General features: G+C 51.7%; 1 protein-coding gene across 4 annotated transcripts in view; it reads right to left on the reverse strand.

Moving 5' to 3' along the window:
• Window positions 1-4,522: 4,522 nt before the first annotated feature.
• The window catches only part of SLCO2B1 (solute carrier organic anion transporter family member 2B1), a 45,754-nt gene continuing 36,508 nt past the window's right edge, over window positions 4,523-13,768 (reverse strand). For all 4 annotated transcript variants that reach the window (XM_038568619.1, XM_038568617.1, XM_038568616.1 and 1 more), the window contains exons 11-14: window positions 9,577-9,740; window positions 7,914-7,978; window positions 7,459-7,579; window positions 4,523-6,390 (exon numbers count right to left, since the gene is read on the reverse strand). In XM_038568619.1, coding sequence (XP_038424547.1) covers window positions 6,210-6,390; window positions 7,459-7,579; window positions 7,914-7,978; window positions 9,577-9,740 — 531 coding nt within the window. In that variant the 3' untranslated portion in view covers window positions 4,523-6,209. The remainder of the gene's footprint in view (window positions 6,391-7,458; window positions 7,580-7,913; window positions 7,979-9,576; window positions 9,741-13,768) is intronic.

Below are 13,768 nucleotides of genomic sequence, written 5' to 3' on the forward strand. Positions count from 1 at the left end.
TTTTGTATTCCCTTCCCACATTATACCAGAGTTGTGGTATAACTGTGTGACCAATAGAATGTGGCAAAAGTTATGATATATCAATTCTACGATTACATTATAAAAGGCACCATGGCTTCCATCTCAATAGGACACATTCTCTTTCTTGGATCATTCATTCTAGGGGAAGTTAGCCACCATGACAAGAGTACCCTTGTGGAGAGGCTTACATAAAAATCAAACCCTTTGGCCAACTGCCAGCAAAGAACAGAGTCCTGACAACAACCACAGAGTGAGCCTGGAAGTAGATCCCAGTAGAGCCTTCCGATGACTTCAGCCCTGACTGACACTTGACTGAAACCTCATGAAAGATCCTGAACCACAATCTCCCAGTTAATCCACTTCTGGGTTCTCAATCGTCAGAAATTCTGTGAGATAATAAATGTGTTGTTTAAGCCACTAAGTTTTGGGGGTAGTTTGTCACTCAGCAGTAGTTAACTCCTGTGGTGCTGTATTGTCACATTGAATCCTCACAACAACCCAGAAAAGGTGGAGTTTATTTCTCTCATTTTTAGGATGAGAAAAACAACACTGAGATGAGGGCAGTGACTTTTCATGCCTGGAAAGTGGCAGATCTGGGATTTGCTCTCATGCCTGTTGGCTTCCAGGGCAGAGGGAACCTGGTTCTGTTTTCTCAGCTGGAGTGTCGTAGGGTGAAGGTTAAGGAACTGGGAACAGAAGGAGGAGGTCTCTTTCTCTGATGTGTTTAGCAGCCACTACATCATCTAGTGTGTATATGTGATTCTGGAATAAGAAGTTTTATTAGAAAAAAAACAGCAGAGTTTTGAAAGGCTTTTGAGTGACCTTGGACAACTTCCTGCACTTTTCTAGGCCGTGGTTTCTTTGTCTGCCATATGGGGAATATAATCTTCATTCCACATGCCTCACCAGGAAACCATGAATTTCAGGCGTGAGGGGATTTTTGTAAAATGTGAAGGGTTGTGATTATGGAAAGGTCTGCTCTGAGTCTGGAGCACCGGTGACCCAGGGCTCTCCTATCTGTAGGGAAGGCAGCCCCACACAGCTGCCTCTGCACAAGTGGCAGGTGCTCACTCTTCTCTTCCACCTGAGTCTAGCTTCAAGAGACAGAGAATACTGAGAGAAATTGAAGGCCCCAACCCACTTTTCCAGCCTCATCCCTCACCATGACCTCTCTGTTAGGCCACACTGCAGCCCTGCTGAGCTAGTGGAAATTCCCCAAGCCTGCCGGGAGCTTTCTGTATGCTGAGACTTCATCTGTGCCATTTCTTCTCCCTGGACACCCTTCCCAACTTCTCTACCCGGTGTATTCCTACTCATCTTACAAGACTCGGCTTAGATGCCCCCACTTCGAGGATGCCTCTCTTGACCTGGTCAAGGCCTCCTACTTCTCTCCCCTTGATTAATGCCCCAGCCTCCTGCCTGAGCTCTTGGCCTCCAGCTTTCCTTTTCCACTCAAAGCCCCCATGGTGCAGCCAGCAGGCTTTCTAAAACACAAATCTTGTCCTGTCACTCCCTGCCTAAAATAACCAGTCAATGGAATAATCCATCAATCAATGCTTCAAGGGCTTCTCCTTGCCCTCAGGAAGATATCCAAAGCCTTCAGCTGGAACTCAAGGCTTGGTCCCCGCTATGTGTCCAGCCTCAGCTCTCCTGTCTCTCCCAATTGCCCTATACACATGGTACACCCCTGCCATGTTGCTCTTGTATCCTATCTCAGACACACCTTACTTTCTCGTGCCTCCCTGTCTTTGCTCATCCTGTTGTTTCACGTGCCCATTCCCATCTTCTCCACCTGGGTACTTCCTGCCTTAGCTCCTGAGCCAGCTCTGATTTGACCTCTTCTGGAAGCCTTTCCTGGTGGCCCCAGGAAGAGTTCATGGCTTCCTCTTTTTCCTTCTCTGATAGACAACTCATGCTTTTGTTCCTGTTTGTCAGTTTGTCTGCTTACACTGGGAGTTTGCTGTATCTGACACTGGCTGTGTCCCCACCAGTGCCAGTGTAGGATTTATCAGTTGGGTGGGTGGTTGAATGAATGAGAGATTGGTGGATGAATCCAGCCTTGATCTATCACTTCTTGGCCAGCCCCAGAACTGCTGTTTCCCGGGGTAAGCCCATTTTATAGCAAAAGGGGAAGCAGAGGAAGGGACGCTCTGGAAGTGAGAAAGAAAATCAATAAAAATGTAAATCTAGTTGAGAAAAGCTGTCCAGGGCTGGCTGTGGGGAGAGATAAGACTGGGCAGGCTGAGTCCTGGCTGACAGTGGAAGGGAGATTAGGGGACAAGCAAAGCTGCAGCCAGGGCAGAGAAGGGGGTGTGTCTCCCCTCACTGGGGCCTCCTCCCTCTATCTTCACCCTCAATCCTGCCCCCATGCTCTTTGTACTCCTTAAATTATTTCAGGGACGGGGGAAGGAAACTTACAAATATTGATCATCCGGTGCACTGCCTGTGAGCAAATATGTCATTATTTGGTCTTTACAACTTTTGGGAGACAGGCGATAGGAATGATCAGCCTTACTGTGCAAGTGAAGAAACAGATGCATGGAAGTTAAATCACTTGTTCAGGGTCACACTGAGAGTAAGAAGCAGTCAGGATTTGAACCCAAATCTCACTGACTCTAAACCTCTCTTCCGTCCAGTCCACTGGAAGTCTATAGCCAGACTTCAGATGATCCCCAACCTCTGAAATCAGAGGCACAGGTGTGTATATGATTGTGTGCAATTTTATTGGAGAAACATCTTTTATCATTCTCTAAGGTGGTTGTCATCCACTCTCCATTACCTGTACCAGGCTGTCTCCCTAGAGGTGGTGGCCTCTGAGTCTGGCCTGGAAGATTGGGTTTGATTCATGAAGTGGGACAGAGAGGCAAGCAGTAGGGTGGGGATGAAGAAGGTAGAAGGAAGAGCACATATTGGGGTCTGTTAGGGAGTAGGAATTCAACAGGGCCAAAGAATGGTGAAGTGCTGTGGGTTCTTGCTCTTCACTTATTTGCACTCCAGTCATGGCTCTTGGCTCCTGGCTCTGGAGCGGCATCTGCCTGCTGCAACTTTCCAGTATGGGTCTGTGGGCCAAAGGGCCTCCAGGCCAGGCATTGGGATGTCTGTTCTGGTCCCAGGAGAAACTGTTGGATTTTATCACCAGTCAGCTCGAGCATGGGGACAATGCCATCTTCCAGCCTTTGGACGCTGGGTGAAAAAAAAAGTGAGCTCATAGATGCAATTGCTTGCAGCTCCTCATTGGCCAGAAGCCATAAGAGGGCTGCTCCCTGGACTCCCTTGCCTGACCTGCTCTACCCCTGGCTCTCAGCCAGGTGTCTCTCTTGTTTTGACTCCTGGAGTCTCCTCGCCCTGACCAGCCTGGGACGTTTTAAGCATAAAGACCTCACTTTCTCCTTCAAATCTCACCTCGACCCAGAGGTGGACTCAACATGAAGCTAATGCTGCTTGAGTATCAGGGTCTCTCCCCAGGCCCAGGATGGGGCCCCTGCAATGTGTTCAGGTTGTCGTGTTCTTGAGAAATTTGCAAAGGTAAGATACTTGAACACGAGCAGTTAAGGTTGCTAGTTCTTTCTACTCCAACTGCTTGTGCACAGTTTCTCTTTATGTGAGGTGGTTGGAGGGGCCGTGGGCATTTCTGGGATCTGGCTAAGGGGCAGTTGACTTGGGAATCAACTTAATTTTGGTTCATTGGGCTATATTTATATGGTTCTCAGTCGCCTCTGTATCTAGATAACTCATTGCTAGCCACTTGCATGTGGAGAATGGCCTCTAGGAACCTTCCTACCCACTGTCCAACTCGGCATTGTGACATCAAAGTGTCATATCCAGAGGTCATCTTGTGCCATGAACGTGCCTTATGCAGTCTGGCCCAGTGCTTGCTTCGGCAGCACATATACTGTGCAGTCTGGCCCTGGCAGCACATGGACAACGGAGGAAAAACAGGTTTGCAATGATGGAACCAGAAGCTAGGCTGCAGAAAATCCTTCCAATCATCAAGGGGGGAAATGTATTTTAGATGTGTGCACAACAGTTTGTAAAAAATAAGTTATTTTTAAAAAATTGTGTCATGTATTTGCCTTGACTTTTCTTGTTCTAGATATTCACTTTCTTATACTTACCTAATTTTGTGTTCTTTTTCTTAAAAAGGGCTCCACAAAGTATATAAGCTTCATTTCCCACAAAATCCTGGCTCTGCTATTTATGTTCTTATGATCTTGGGAAAGTTGCTTATTCTTTCTAAACTATTTCCTCTTCTGTAAAATGTGAATGACAGTCTGCACAGGTGAGGACTCGGAAAGCTTCATGACCTTATTCCATTTCTGAAACCATTACTAGAGGAAGTAGCCCAGTCAAATGAAAATTAGACCAGAATATACAGATAGGGAAAGATGACATATACAAGAAATAATAGCAATGAATCCAGTAAAACTTAAATATAAATAACTGGAAATAATGTGGTTGTTGCAAACTCTAAGGCAGTTGGTAAGAAAGGAATTTTGTAATATAAGAGACATTATGCAAGAACAAATTTAATAATAAGCTGTGTTTATAATTCCAGATTATTTCTGCAAAACCTGGGAAACAGGAGGTAATGAGAAGGAATATTAACATGGGAACTGCTTCATCTTGTTGGAGGAAATTTTGAAATTCTTGGCATTGATAAATACAGGCTCAGATATTTATAAAACATTTAAAGGTATCAACCAGTAGAATCAAAATGGGAGTTAGAACTTTTGTACCCTCCTCTTCTTCTTCTTTCACCTCAAGGAGAACCTCAAGGCCCTGCTACAGGAGCTGCTCAGAGGGCTAGAACCACATGTGCCCCCACTACCCCCATCGGCCCTCGACTTCTCCCCTGCTTCCAGCACAGGGTTGGACACAGGGCTTGGGAAGCTGCTGCTCACAGCTCTGTCTCCTTCCTACCAAGCAGTAGGTCCTGGTCAGGTCAGATGTGTAGTGGCAACAAAATGGGCTGGAGTAGATGAGGAAACTCCCTCCTCCTTCCTGGGGGTGATAACCAGGCCGAATAAAACAAGACAAGGACCAGTTGGTCAGACCCAAGCATTCTACAGATCCACTCATTACAGAGAACTGGACGTTACAGGCCTCAGCCTTACAAAGAACAGGTCCTTACACCAACCCAGGCATCACAGAGAACCAGATGTTATCCCTAAAACATGGTTATGACAGAACCAGACATTATCTACATAGTGCTAGGTGACATAGATTCAGGCACCTGGAAGGAAATGGTGAAATTAGGAGTCTAGTCAATGAGGATCATGATGGTTTTAGCGGCCCTGGTCAAATGTGGGAAGTCTTGGCAATGCATAAGTATCAGTGGATGTGCGCTAAGTGTGTGTGGTCTTTGAAGTCAGAAAATACCCAAGTGTGGGGCCTGGATCCACCTCCCCACTGGATTTCCTAACACAGAGACCAGGCCTCATCCAGACTGTGGCTCTCTGAGGGCAAGGACTGGGATTTCCTGAGTCTACAGAGTGAGCCTTCCCCCTCAGCTAAGTCCCCCAGGGGCCCCTCACACCAGGCTTGCAGAAGGCCCTGACCAGCCTGGATACTCAGAGAGGCCAGTTTCCTCCTAGTGGGGGCCTCCCCCTCACCTCAGCACTCTGCCTCCAGGGGGCGCCAAGTGGACATTTCTTGACAGGCTGTCCTGGCCCCACCTCCAGACTGCCTGGGGCTGGGGAGGAGACCTGAGTCCATCCTGACCACACAGCTGGCCATAGCTGGAAAGGGCCTGAAAGCTGGCAAGTCCATTTCCACCTGTCAGAGATGGTGGCTGACGCCCAGAGAGTGTAGGGTGCTCCACATAAACAGCAGAGCTGGGCTAGAACCAGGTGTGTAGGGCAGCCTGGCCTACTGTTGTCTATTCTCTATCCTGGGGCCTGGGGGAGTGATATACAGTCCTTCCATCAGGAAAGTGGCTCAGGTCAGCCTGTCTGGCTGGGGGAGGAAGGGGGAAGGCCATTGTGCTTTGGAAGTGACCAAACACACCAAACCCCTAGATAACTCTTTGGTTCAGATGAGTAACAAAGGCCCAGAGAGGGTCAGTGTTGCCTGAAGTCACATAACAAGTTAGCAGAGGCGTCAGAATTGGAAAACAGGGTTCCTGACACCCAAAATTGGGCAAAGGGCCCAGAGGAGGTACTCTCTATGACTGCTGCTCTAGGGCCGGCTCACACACTGGATTCTTCAGGCTTCTTTCCTGACCCTGACGCTAACAGCTGCTGCTGTGGGCCAGAGGTGGATACGGTCACCTGGGTCCCCTCCTCTTTGACCTGCTGCCTTAGGATGGCCAAAATCAAGGCAAAGCAGGCCAGGGATCCTGTCTTGAAGAAGAACTGGAGGCCAACAAATCTGGAAAAGAGAAAGGGACCTGTGAACTCAAGCTCTCCCTGTCCAGGGCTTGGGTGTCCTTGGGGTGGGGCAGAGTGGGGTCAGCAGCCATCACCCATCATGTGGTCAGAGACATAGAGGCCTGGTTAGGGGTGAGTTGGAAAGAGGCGTGCAGCCAGCCTAGGGCAATGGACCGTCACCATGGCCTTAGTTAGGGAGATGAGGAAGCCCCTGGGGTTGACTCCTCTGGGGGTCCTTCCCTGGTAGAGGGGGAGAGGCTCTGCAGTAGGAGCCTCTGTGTCCCATCCCTGGCTGGCTTGTAGCCTGGGTCAGCCCTGCCTCTCTCTGGCTGTCTAAGGGCTCAGGGGGCCCGACAGATGCAACTTGAGCTCACCCCACCTCCCACAAGGAGGATTCGCTCTCCCCTGTTTGCCTAACTCACCAAGGCTCTTATTTTATTTGATTTTCCTTCCTCTAGGAAGGTCCCTGGCGAGTCCCAGCCCACAGGATCCATGCCCTCCTCAGAGCTGGCAGGGACCAGCTCCCTGCTTCCAGCCCTGTTAGGAAGTCCCTTCCCACCTCCTATTCCATCCCGGCAGCCTCTTTGCCTTTGGGTTTGTTTAGGCTCCCCATTGCACAGATGGGAAGACTCCGTTCCAGAAAAGGCAGGTCTTCCAACGAAAGAGACAGAGCTGGGCTGAACTCAGGCCTCCTGTGTCCTAGATAGGCCTTCTCCCAACCCCAACCCTTTGTCTCTCTCACAGCTGGGCTGCTCCCCTGATTCTCCCCACACTCAACCATGATGACAAATGCTCACAGACCATGGTTAGATCATTTGGGTTCAAGGCCCAGCTTTGCCAGTTGTCAGCCATGTGCCTTGGGCTGCTTTAAGTCTCACTTTCATCATCCATAAGAGTGGGGGATTGTGGTTAGCTCATAGGACTGGTAAGCTCAGTGCAGGATGTAGCACCTGCTACCTGACGGGGCGATACGAATGGGCCTCTCATCCCTGCTGTCCTACCTGGGACCCCAAGAGTATTTCCAGCAGCCTTCCCGCAGGGCCCTGGCAGCTCCCACCCCAGGTCTCACCGGTTTCGGAGCAAGTCGTGGTCATAGTAGCGGCACACGGCCCGACGCCCACAGCTCTGGGCCCAGTGCACACAGGTCGTGTCAATGGCACTGCCGTGGATCACAGGGCTGGGCATCCAGGCTGAAGGAGAAGGTGGCCAGGGGACAATGGGGCCTGGCATTCTTGCCTTACCCAGCCCCCCTACTCCCTGGGAGACACAACCCCCAGACCCACTGGGGCCTCTTTTCCCATAAGTCTTTGACCCTCGAGCCCATCCCTTATCCTGGTGTGAGATGCTGCTTCTCTGGAGGGCTCTCTAGCTGTTTGCACACTCACCTCCAGGGTACCAGGTCCAATCTCTTGTCCCATGGGCTTGTGAACCCTAAGGTCAGGAACTAGGTCCTGCTCATCCCTGTGTCCCCAGGCCCGGCACACCATGAGTGTGTGAATTAAGGGTCCCAGGAAGGTTCTTTACCCAAAACTCTCAGGAGCATGAACTGGATCCCCACAGCCAGCGTCTTGTCTTCTTTCTTCACTCCCCTAAAAGCAGAAACACAGCGACATGAGGATTAAGAGGTCCCAGCCTCACGGAGACTCTCATCATCCCCTTCTCTCTCACACCCAGGGCCAGCCGTCCCCCAGTCTGAGGGTCCTAGGGGTGGGGGTGGGGATGGGCTCAGGCTCCCCATTTCCCTTCAACCTGTGGAGCCCAGGCCCCATTCCAGGCACTCTCACTAGCCATCAGGACCCTGGGCAGGCCTCCCTGTGTTCTTGGTCACACCCCCCCCCCCTCACCCCTTCCTCCTACGCTTGGTACAACCTGAAGCTAGGTAGCTAAATATGCTTTCTAACTGACCCAAGCACTGTGAGGCCCCGGCCTAGGGTGCCCAGGCAATCACTGGCTCCTCCTTAGAGATACCAGCACTTGGTGTTTGCAGAGTGCTTGCTAAGGGCTCATTCTATACTGCAACCCTTTCATCACCCCCATGAGGTAGGTTATACCGGTAGCCCCATTTTATAGATTGGGAGACTGATGAATGTTTAGACAGGTTAAGTGACTTGGTTAAGATCCCACAGATGGTGGGTGTCGAGAGTCAGAATCTGTGGCACACTGCTGGCATTAACTCCTCTTACCCGGGCTGTCTGCCGGGACACCTGACTCCTTTACCTTCTCTCATGTGGCCGTAAGTTTTATAGATCTACGTGTCTTTCCATATTTGTAAGGAAGTGCCATCCCCTTTTTACTTTTCCAGAAAGCAGATAGGGAATAAAAGTAACTCCAGCATAAGGAAAACTTGGGATTATTCTGCTCTGAGGTCCCCTTATTCCTGTCCCCACCCTAGAAATGCTGACTCTGGCCTCAGGTAACAATTTGTTAGTCCCAGCAGGCTACCTCAGGACAATGGCCAGAAAGATCTTGGACAGGGCGGCCCGGGTGGCTCAGGGGTTTAGCACCACCTTCAGCCCAGGGCATGATCCTGGAGACCTGGGATCGAGTCCCATGTCGGGCTCCCTACATGGAACTTGCTTCTGTCTCTGCCTGTGTCTCTGCCTGTGTCTCTCATGAATAAATGAATAATTAAAAACAAAAAGATCTTAGACAAAGAGGCACTGCTCTTCGTGGGCTGGGCCCACCGTGGACATATATCAGGCTCATTGGCTTGAAGAATCATGAACCACACTGCCAGGGCTTGGTTTTCTCCATGTGCCTCCTGTGGCCCACCCTGTAACTATAGGCAGGGTCGAGGTGGGCAGTCAGGTGACACTCCACTTTTTCCTCCCTGTGACTGGGTAGCTGGGTCAGGACTTTCAGTGTGGCTTCCACTCCCCTGGGGCAAATAGGGGCCTGGCTCTCAGTACTACTCTACCCAACACTTGCCACAACACTTGGGTCTGGCTTTTGAATTTCTCTGAGCCTCGGTTTTCTAATCTATAAATGGGTGTGGCGGGGAGGGGCTTCACTTTAGTAGGATGCCATGAGGACGAAGGCAGGGCAGTGAGAATCTGGTCTGTTCGCGGTGGTGGGGGAGCAGGACACCCAGGTGGCCTCCTTCAAACCCTGCCTTCGGGATCCCTTATTCCGTCTGGGGTTAAGGACTTCTTGATCTCTACCAGGTAGGGCCCACGCCTGCTTTCACCTTAGGATGAGCATGAAGGAAGGTGTGTGGGTGAGACTGGCCAGGGCGGCACCCAGGCTGACCAGGAACATGAAGGGCAGCACCAGGTGGCTGCAGGCTGAGTCACAGGAGCCCGCTGACACGGGTCCGCCCCCCGCTACGCAGCTGCAATTGGTGTAGAAAACCTGGAGTGGGAAGGGAGTGGAGAAAAGCCTTCAGGAGCCCCCAAGGGCCAGCAGCTGGCCAAGCGCCCGAGGTCCCAGAAGGCTTGCGAGAGACCCGTGGGCACTAACCAGCTGGGGTAGAGCCGGCCGGAGGCTGGCGTTTCTGACCCCTGCAGCCAGGCAGGTGCCCGAACCCCTGCTTTATGCACACATGGGCTGAGGCCGTGGGGAGAGGCAAGCGGAGAACAGGAAAGGGAGAGGGGCTGGGAGAGCATCACCCCCCATCACACCACACCCACACACATGCACATTCACACATGCTCACATACATCTGGCATTCACACACACACGCCACAGTCCCACAGCACACACCCACACACCTACACACACACACACACACACACACACACACGTGCACACAAACTCTCTCATTCGTTCACCTAGAGATGTCAGAATGTTCCAAATTCCTGACTGTGCCAGGAATCAAAGTAACCGAGAGTGTTTTGGGGAAGGAACTCTGATGTTCCAGCTCAGTGTTCCCCCGCCCCTTTCTACTCTACTGACGTCTTTTGGGGCACCTGGTTGCAGAGGAGACTCCCCAGGAGAGAATCAAGCCCAGGAGAGACAGGCAGACAGCATAGTGGGAACCCTGCTGCAGCAGATGAGGGCAAGGAAGGTTTCACCAGAGAGGGCTGTTGGATTTGGGTCTTGAGGAATGAATAGGAGTTTGCCTTTAGGAATGAATAGGAGTTTGCCAAGAGGAAAACTGAAATGGAAGGACAAATATAAAATCACATAAAAGTAGCAGGAAAGAACCCAACAAAATCTTTCTGTCTGCCTGGTGTGGAGAGTGCAGGCAGGGATGGGCAGAGGGGAGGCGCTCGAGGGCTGTGCTGGGAGGGCATCGTGAAGAGCTTGGGACTGGAAAGAGAAACCTGGACTTCTGTGTCCAGAAACACAGTGGACTGGGGACCCTGCCAGTCATCCCACTGACACAAAATGCTGGGTCAAGTATTGGAAACAATGTCCTGAGTGCATCCACAAGCTGGCAGAAACTGAAAGATGTTCAGGGTTAGTACTGAGAGAGGCTGGCACCCGGATTGGTGAGCAGAGTCCTGAAACAAGTGTCGGCCACAGCATGTTTACAGAACCTGTACTAGACAGGGACTTAGAGCTCTTTGAGGCCTGGGGACTCGAGGGCCCGAGGACAAATCCTAACCCTCCCTCCTGCCATGGTGAAGTCTAATAGGAGGCTCCTCCCCCTTCACAAACTGGGACCCCTCCAAAGGCTGAAGAATGTGTAAAAGCTGACCCCTTTTCAAACTGCAGGGAATGGCCCCCAGGCTGGCCCAGGGGCGTGTTTGATTGCACCCGCATTCCCACCCCCATGTGGCCTAGACACCTTCCAGCTTCGGATTCTTTCAGAAATGGTCTCGATTGCCAGTGCCTTCGGGTGTCTTGCAGGAGCAAAGCAAGCCAGGAAGCACAGGCTTTTCTTTTCCGTACAACAGTTTCTCACCAGTGTGTCCCAGGGAGCCTCAGCCTCTGCTGGGACATGGGTGTGCAGGGATGGGTGCCATCAGCCCTTGAGGTGGCCTGGTCGGCCTGGGGCAGCCTCTCACCTCTAGCCATGGCAGCCTCAGATACTTCCCATTGTGAAAAGGGTTAGGAGTCCCTGAGGTGGAGTCTGGGAGCCTTGGGAAGAATTTAAGCATGGGAGGGATGAGGCTGACAGTACAAAAGCCACTCTGGCCCCTGCAAGAGGACGGGCCAGACAGTGGAGGCAGGCCAAGAGGCCCAACATAGAAAGAGTGGTCAGAGGCGAAGGAGGATGGAGAAAAGGTTTTGATTTGAGAGATACTTTGGAGGTAGAATTAGGGCAAGGTGAGAGGGAGAGAGAGACCTGGGATTCAGGCTTGGGTAACTGGGTGCTCTTCTGTGGCTGCAGGGTGCCTATGCATGGCTAAGGTGCCACATGTGTGCAGCTTGCTGAGCATATGCCATTTGGAGCGTTGCCTGCAGGCTGACAACCTACTGGCTTGGAGATACAATGGAGGGACAGGTAAGGGGAGAAACATTCCAGGCAAGGTTGCTAGCAGAGAAATACCCTGCCCGCACGCCCTTTCAGAGTAGCAGAAGATTTGGGGTGGACACAAAGCTAGAGGCCCTGCTCTTAGAGTTTTCCCAGCTCTCGTTCACATTCGTCTAATTTCGGCAGGAAGTGCTTCCTATGGATGACTTCAGTCTCTCCAGCTGCCTCTGATTCTCACTCCCCAGGGGGTTCAGCCTCACCCCCTGAGCCTCAGATCCCACCAGCTGCCCACCCCTCCCCATCATCCCCCTGGTCATTTACTCATTCACAGTTACTGAGCACAGCCACCCTGGCCTCTGAGCCACCCTGGGCAATAAGCCACCCAGCCCTGGGCCCGACAGCTCGCTCACAGTCCACCTGAGGAGGCTGGCTTGCTGCAAGACTACTCCAGGCCAGAGGGACAGTTCCTGAGGGCTGGCCGAGACCCAGCTGCACCCTCCTCCAAATACTATGTCCAGATACAACCTCTGAGGATGCTCTGGGGAGGTAGCTGGGCTGGGAGGCCAGAACCCTGGGTTATAGTCCCAGCTCTGGCATTAAGACTTTGGGCAATGCCCGGTCCTTTCCCGAGCCTCAATTTCTCATGTGTATGTGGACTAACAGGAGTGTGTACTACCAAGTGCTTGAAATTTCCCAGCCACTGTGCTAAGTGCTTTTCATGGATTTTGTCATGTGGCTCCTTACTCACTCTCCAATCAATTCACCTGAGGAAAGCATTTAGCACAGTAGCTGGTATACAGTAGGTACTCAGTACAATCACCTCTGTTTTATAGACTAGGAAACTGAGGCACAGATTAAATAATTTGCCTGACGTAACAGAGCCAATTACAAGTAGAACAGGGATTCGAACTGAGGGCCTGGCCTCGGGCTCAGGGGCCCATATCCACAAAAAGTTGACTATTCCCTTGGGGATCTTGCCCCAGCTGACAAGATCTGGGGTCCTCTGGAAGGGTCTCAGGGAGATGAAACCAGGCAAAGACAGTGAGTGCTAAGGAGGCCCAAAGGCTGGGATTGCGATTATTGCAAATGCAAACAGTTTGCACAGCCCAGGTGGCACCTGTTGGCTTGAAGCCCCATAAATCAGGTGGTTCCCTCTGCACCAGCCCCTGGGGCTTAGGTCTCTACCTGGAGGAGCCTTGGGCTTGGACACTGATGCCCAGCAGGATGCAAAGGCAGGAGTTCCACATGACAAAGGTGGGGACCTCTGGAGAGAGGGACGTGCTGTCATGATGGCCAGCCTGACACCGCACAGCCCCACGCATGCTCTTCTACAGCCTGGGGGTCTGAGGAAGGCAGGTGTTATCCTCATTTGTCATCTGGGGCACTGAGGAAAAAGGGGAAGAGGAGTAGCTGCTGCTACTTATTCCACTCTCTTCCCCTCTGGGAGTTCCTTTAGGGTAGGACCCCTTGGCTCTGGGTCCTCTGTCCCCAATCCAGGGCCTGGCCCAGAGGAGGGCTCTGTGAAGGTTTGTTGACTGAATGAATAACTGATGGGGCTCACTGTGCCAGGCTCCCTGCTGTCTCCCCATCTCCTAGCCTGCCCTCTGCTCATCTTCCTCCATACTGTGGCCTCAGGTATGATCCAACATGGCTCTGACCCTATCATAGCCTAGCCAATGCTTCCCATCACTCCCTTAATAAAATCCCTGATGGTGGCCCGGCATTCAAGGCCCTTCTTTGCCTGAGCCTCACTTTCCCTTTTTGAAACCTTAGGCTTCTGCTCCAACAGATTCTTTGCAGTTTTTTGAAACACTGCGTGCATGTGTGCACATGCCACGTGCATGTGCTTGCTTCCAGACTCTGCTTCTGCTCTTTCCCCTGCCTGGAAGGCCCTTTTCTAGTTTGCTCACTCATCCTGGAGGATCCAGCACAGATGCCACATCCCAGGAAGCCTACTAGGCAGGATGCATCTTCTTTCATCTTTGTCTGTAGCTGTGGGGACCATGTCTCCTGCCTA

This window comes from Canis lupus, chromosome 21 (assembly GCF_011100685.1).
Source record: "Canis lupus familiaris isolate Mischka breed German Shepherd chromosome 21, alternate assembly UU_Cfam_GSD_1.0, whole genome shotgun sequence".
NCBI classification, from domain to species: Eukaryota; Metazoa; Chordata; class Mammalia; order Carnivora; family Canidae; genus Canis; species Canis lupus.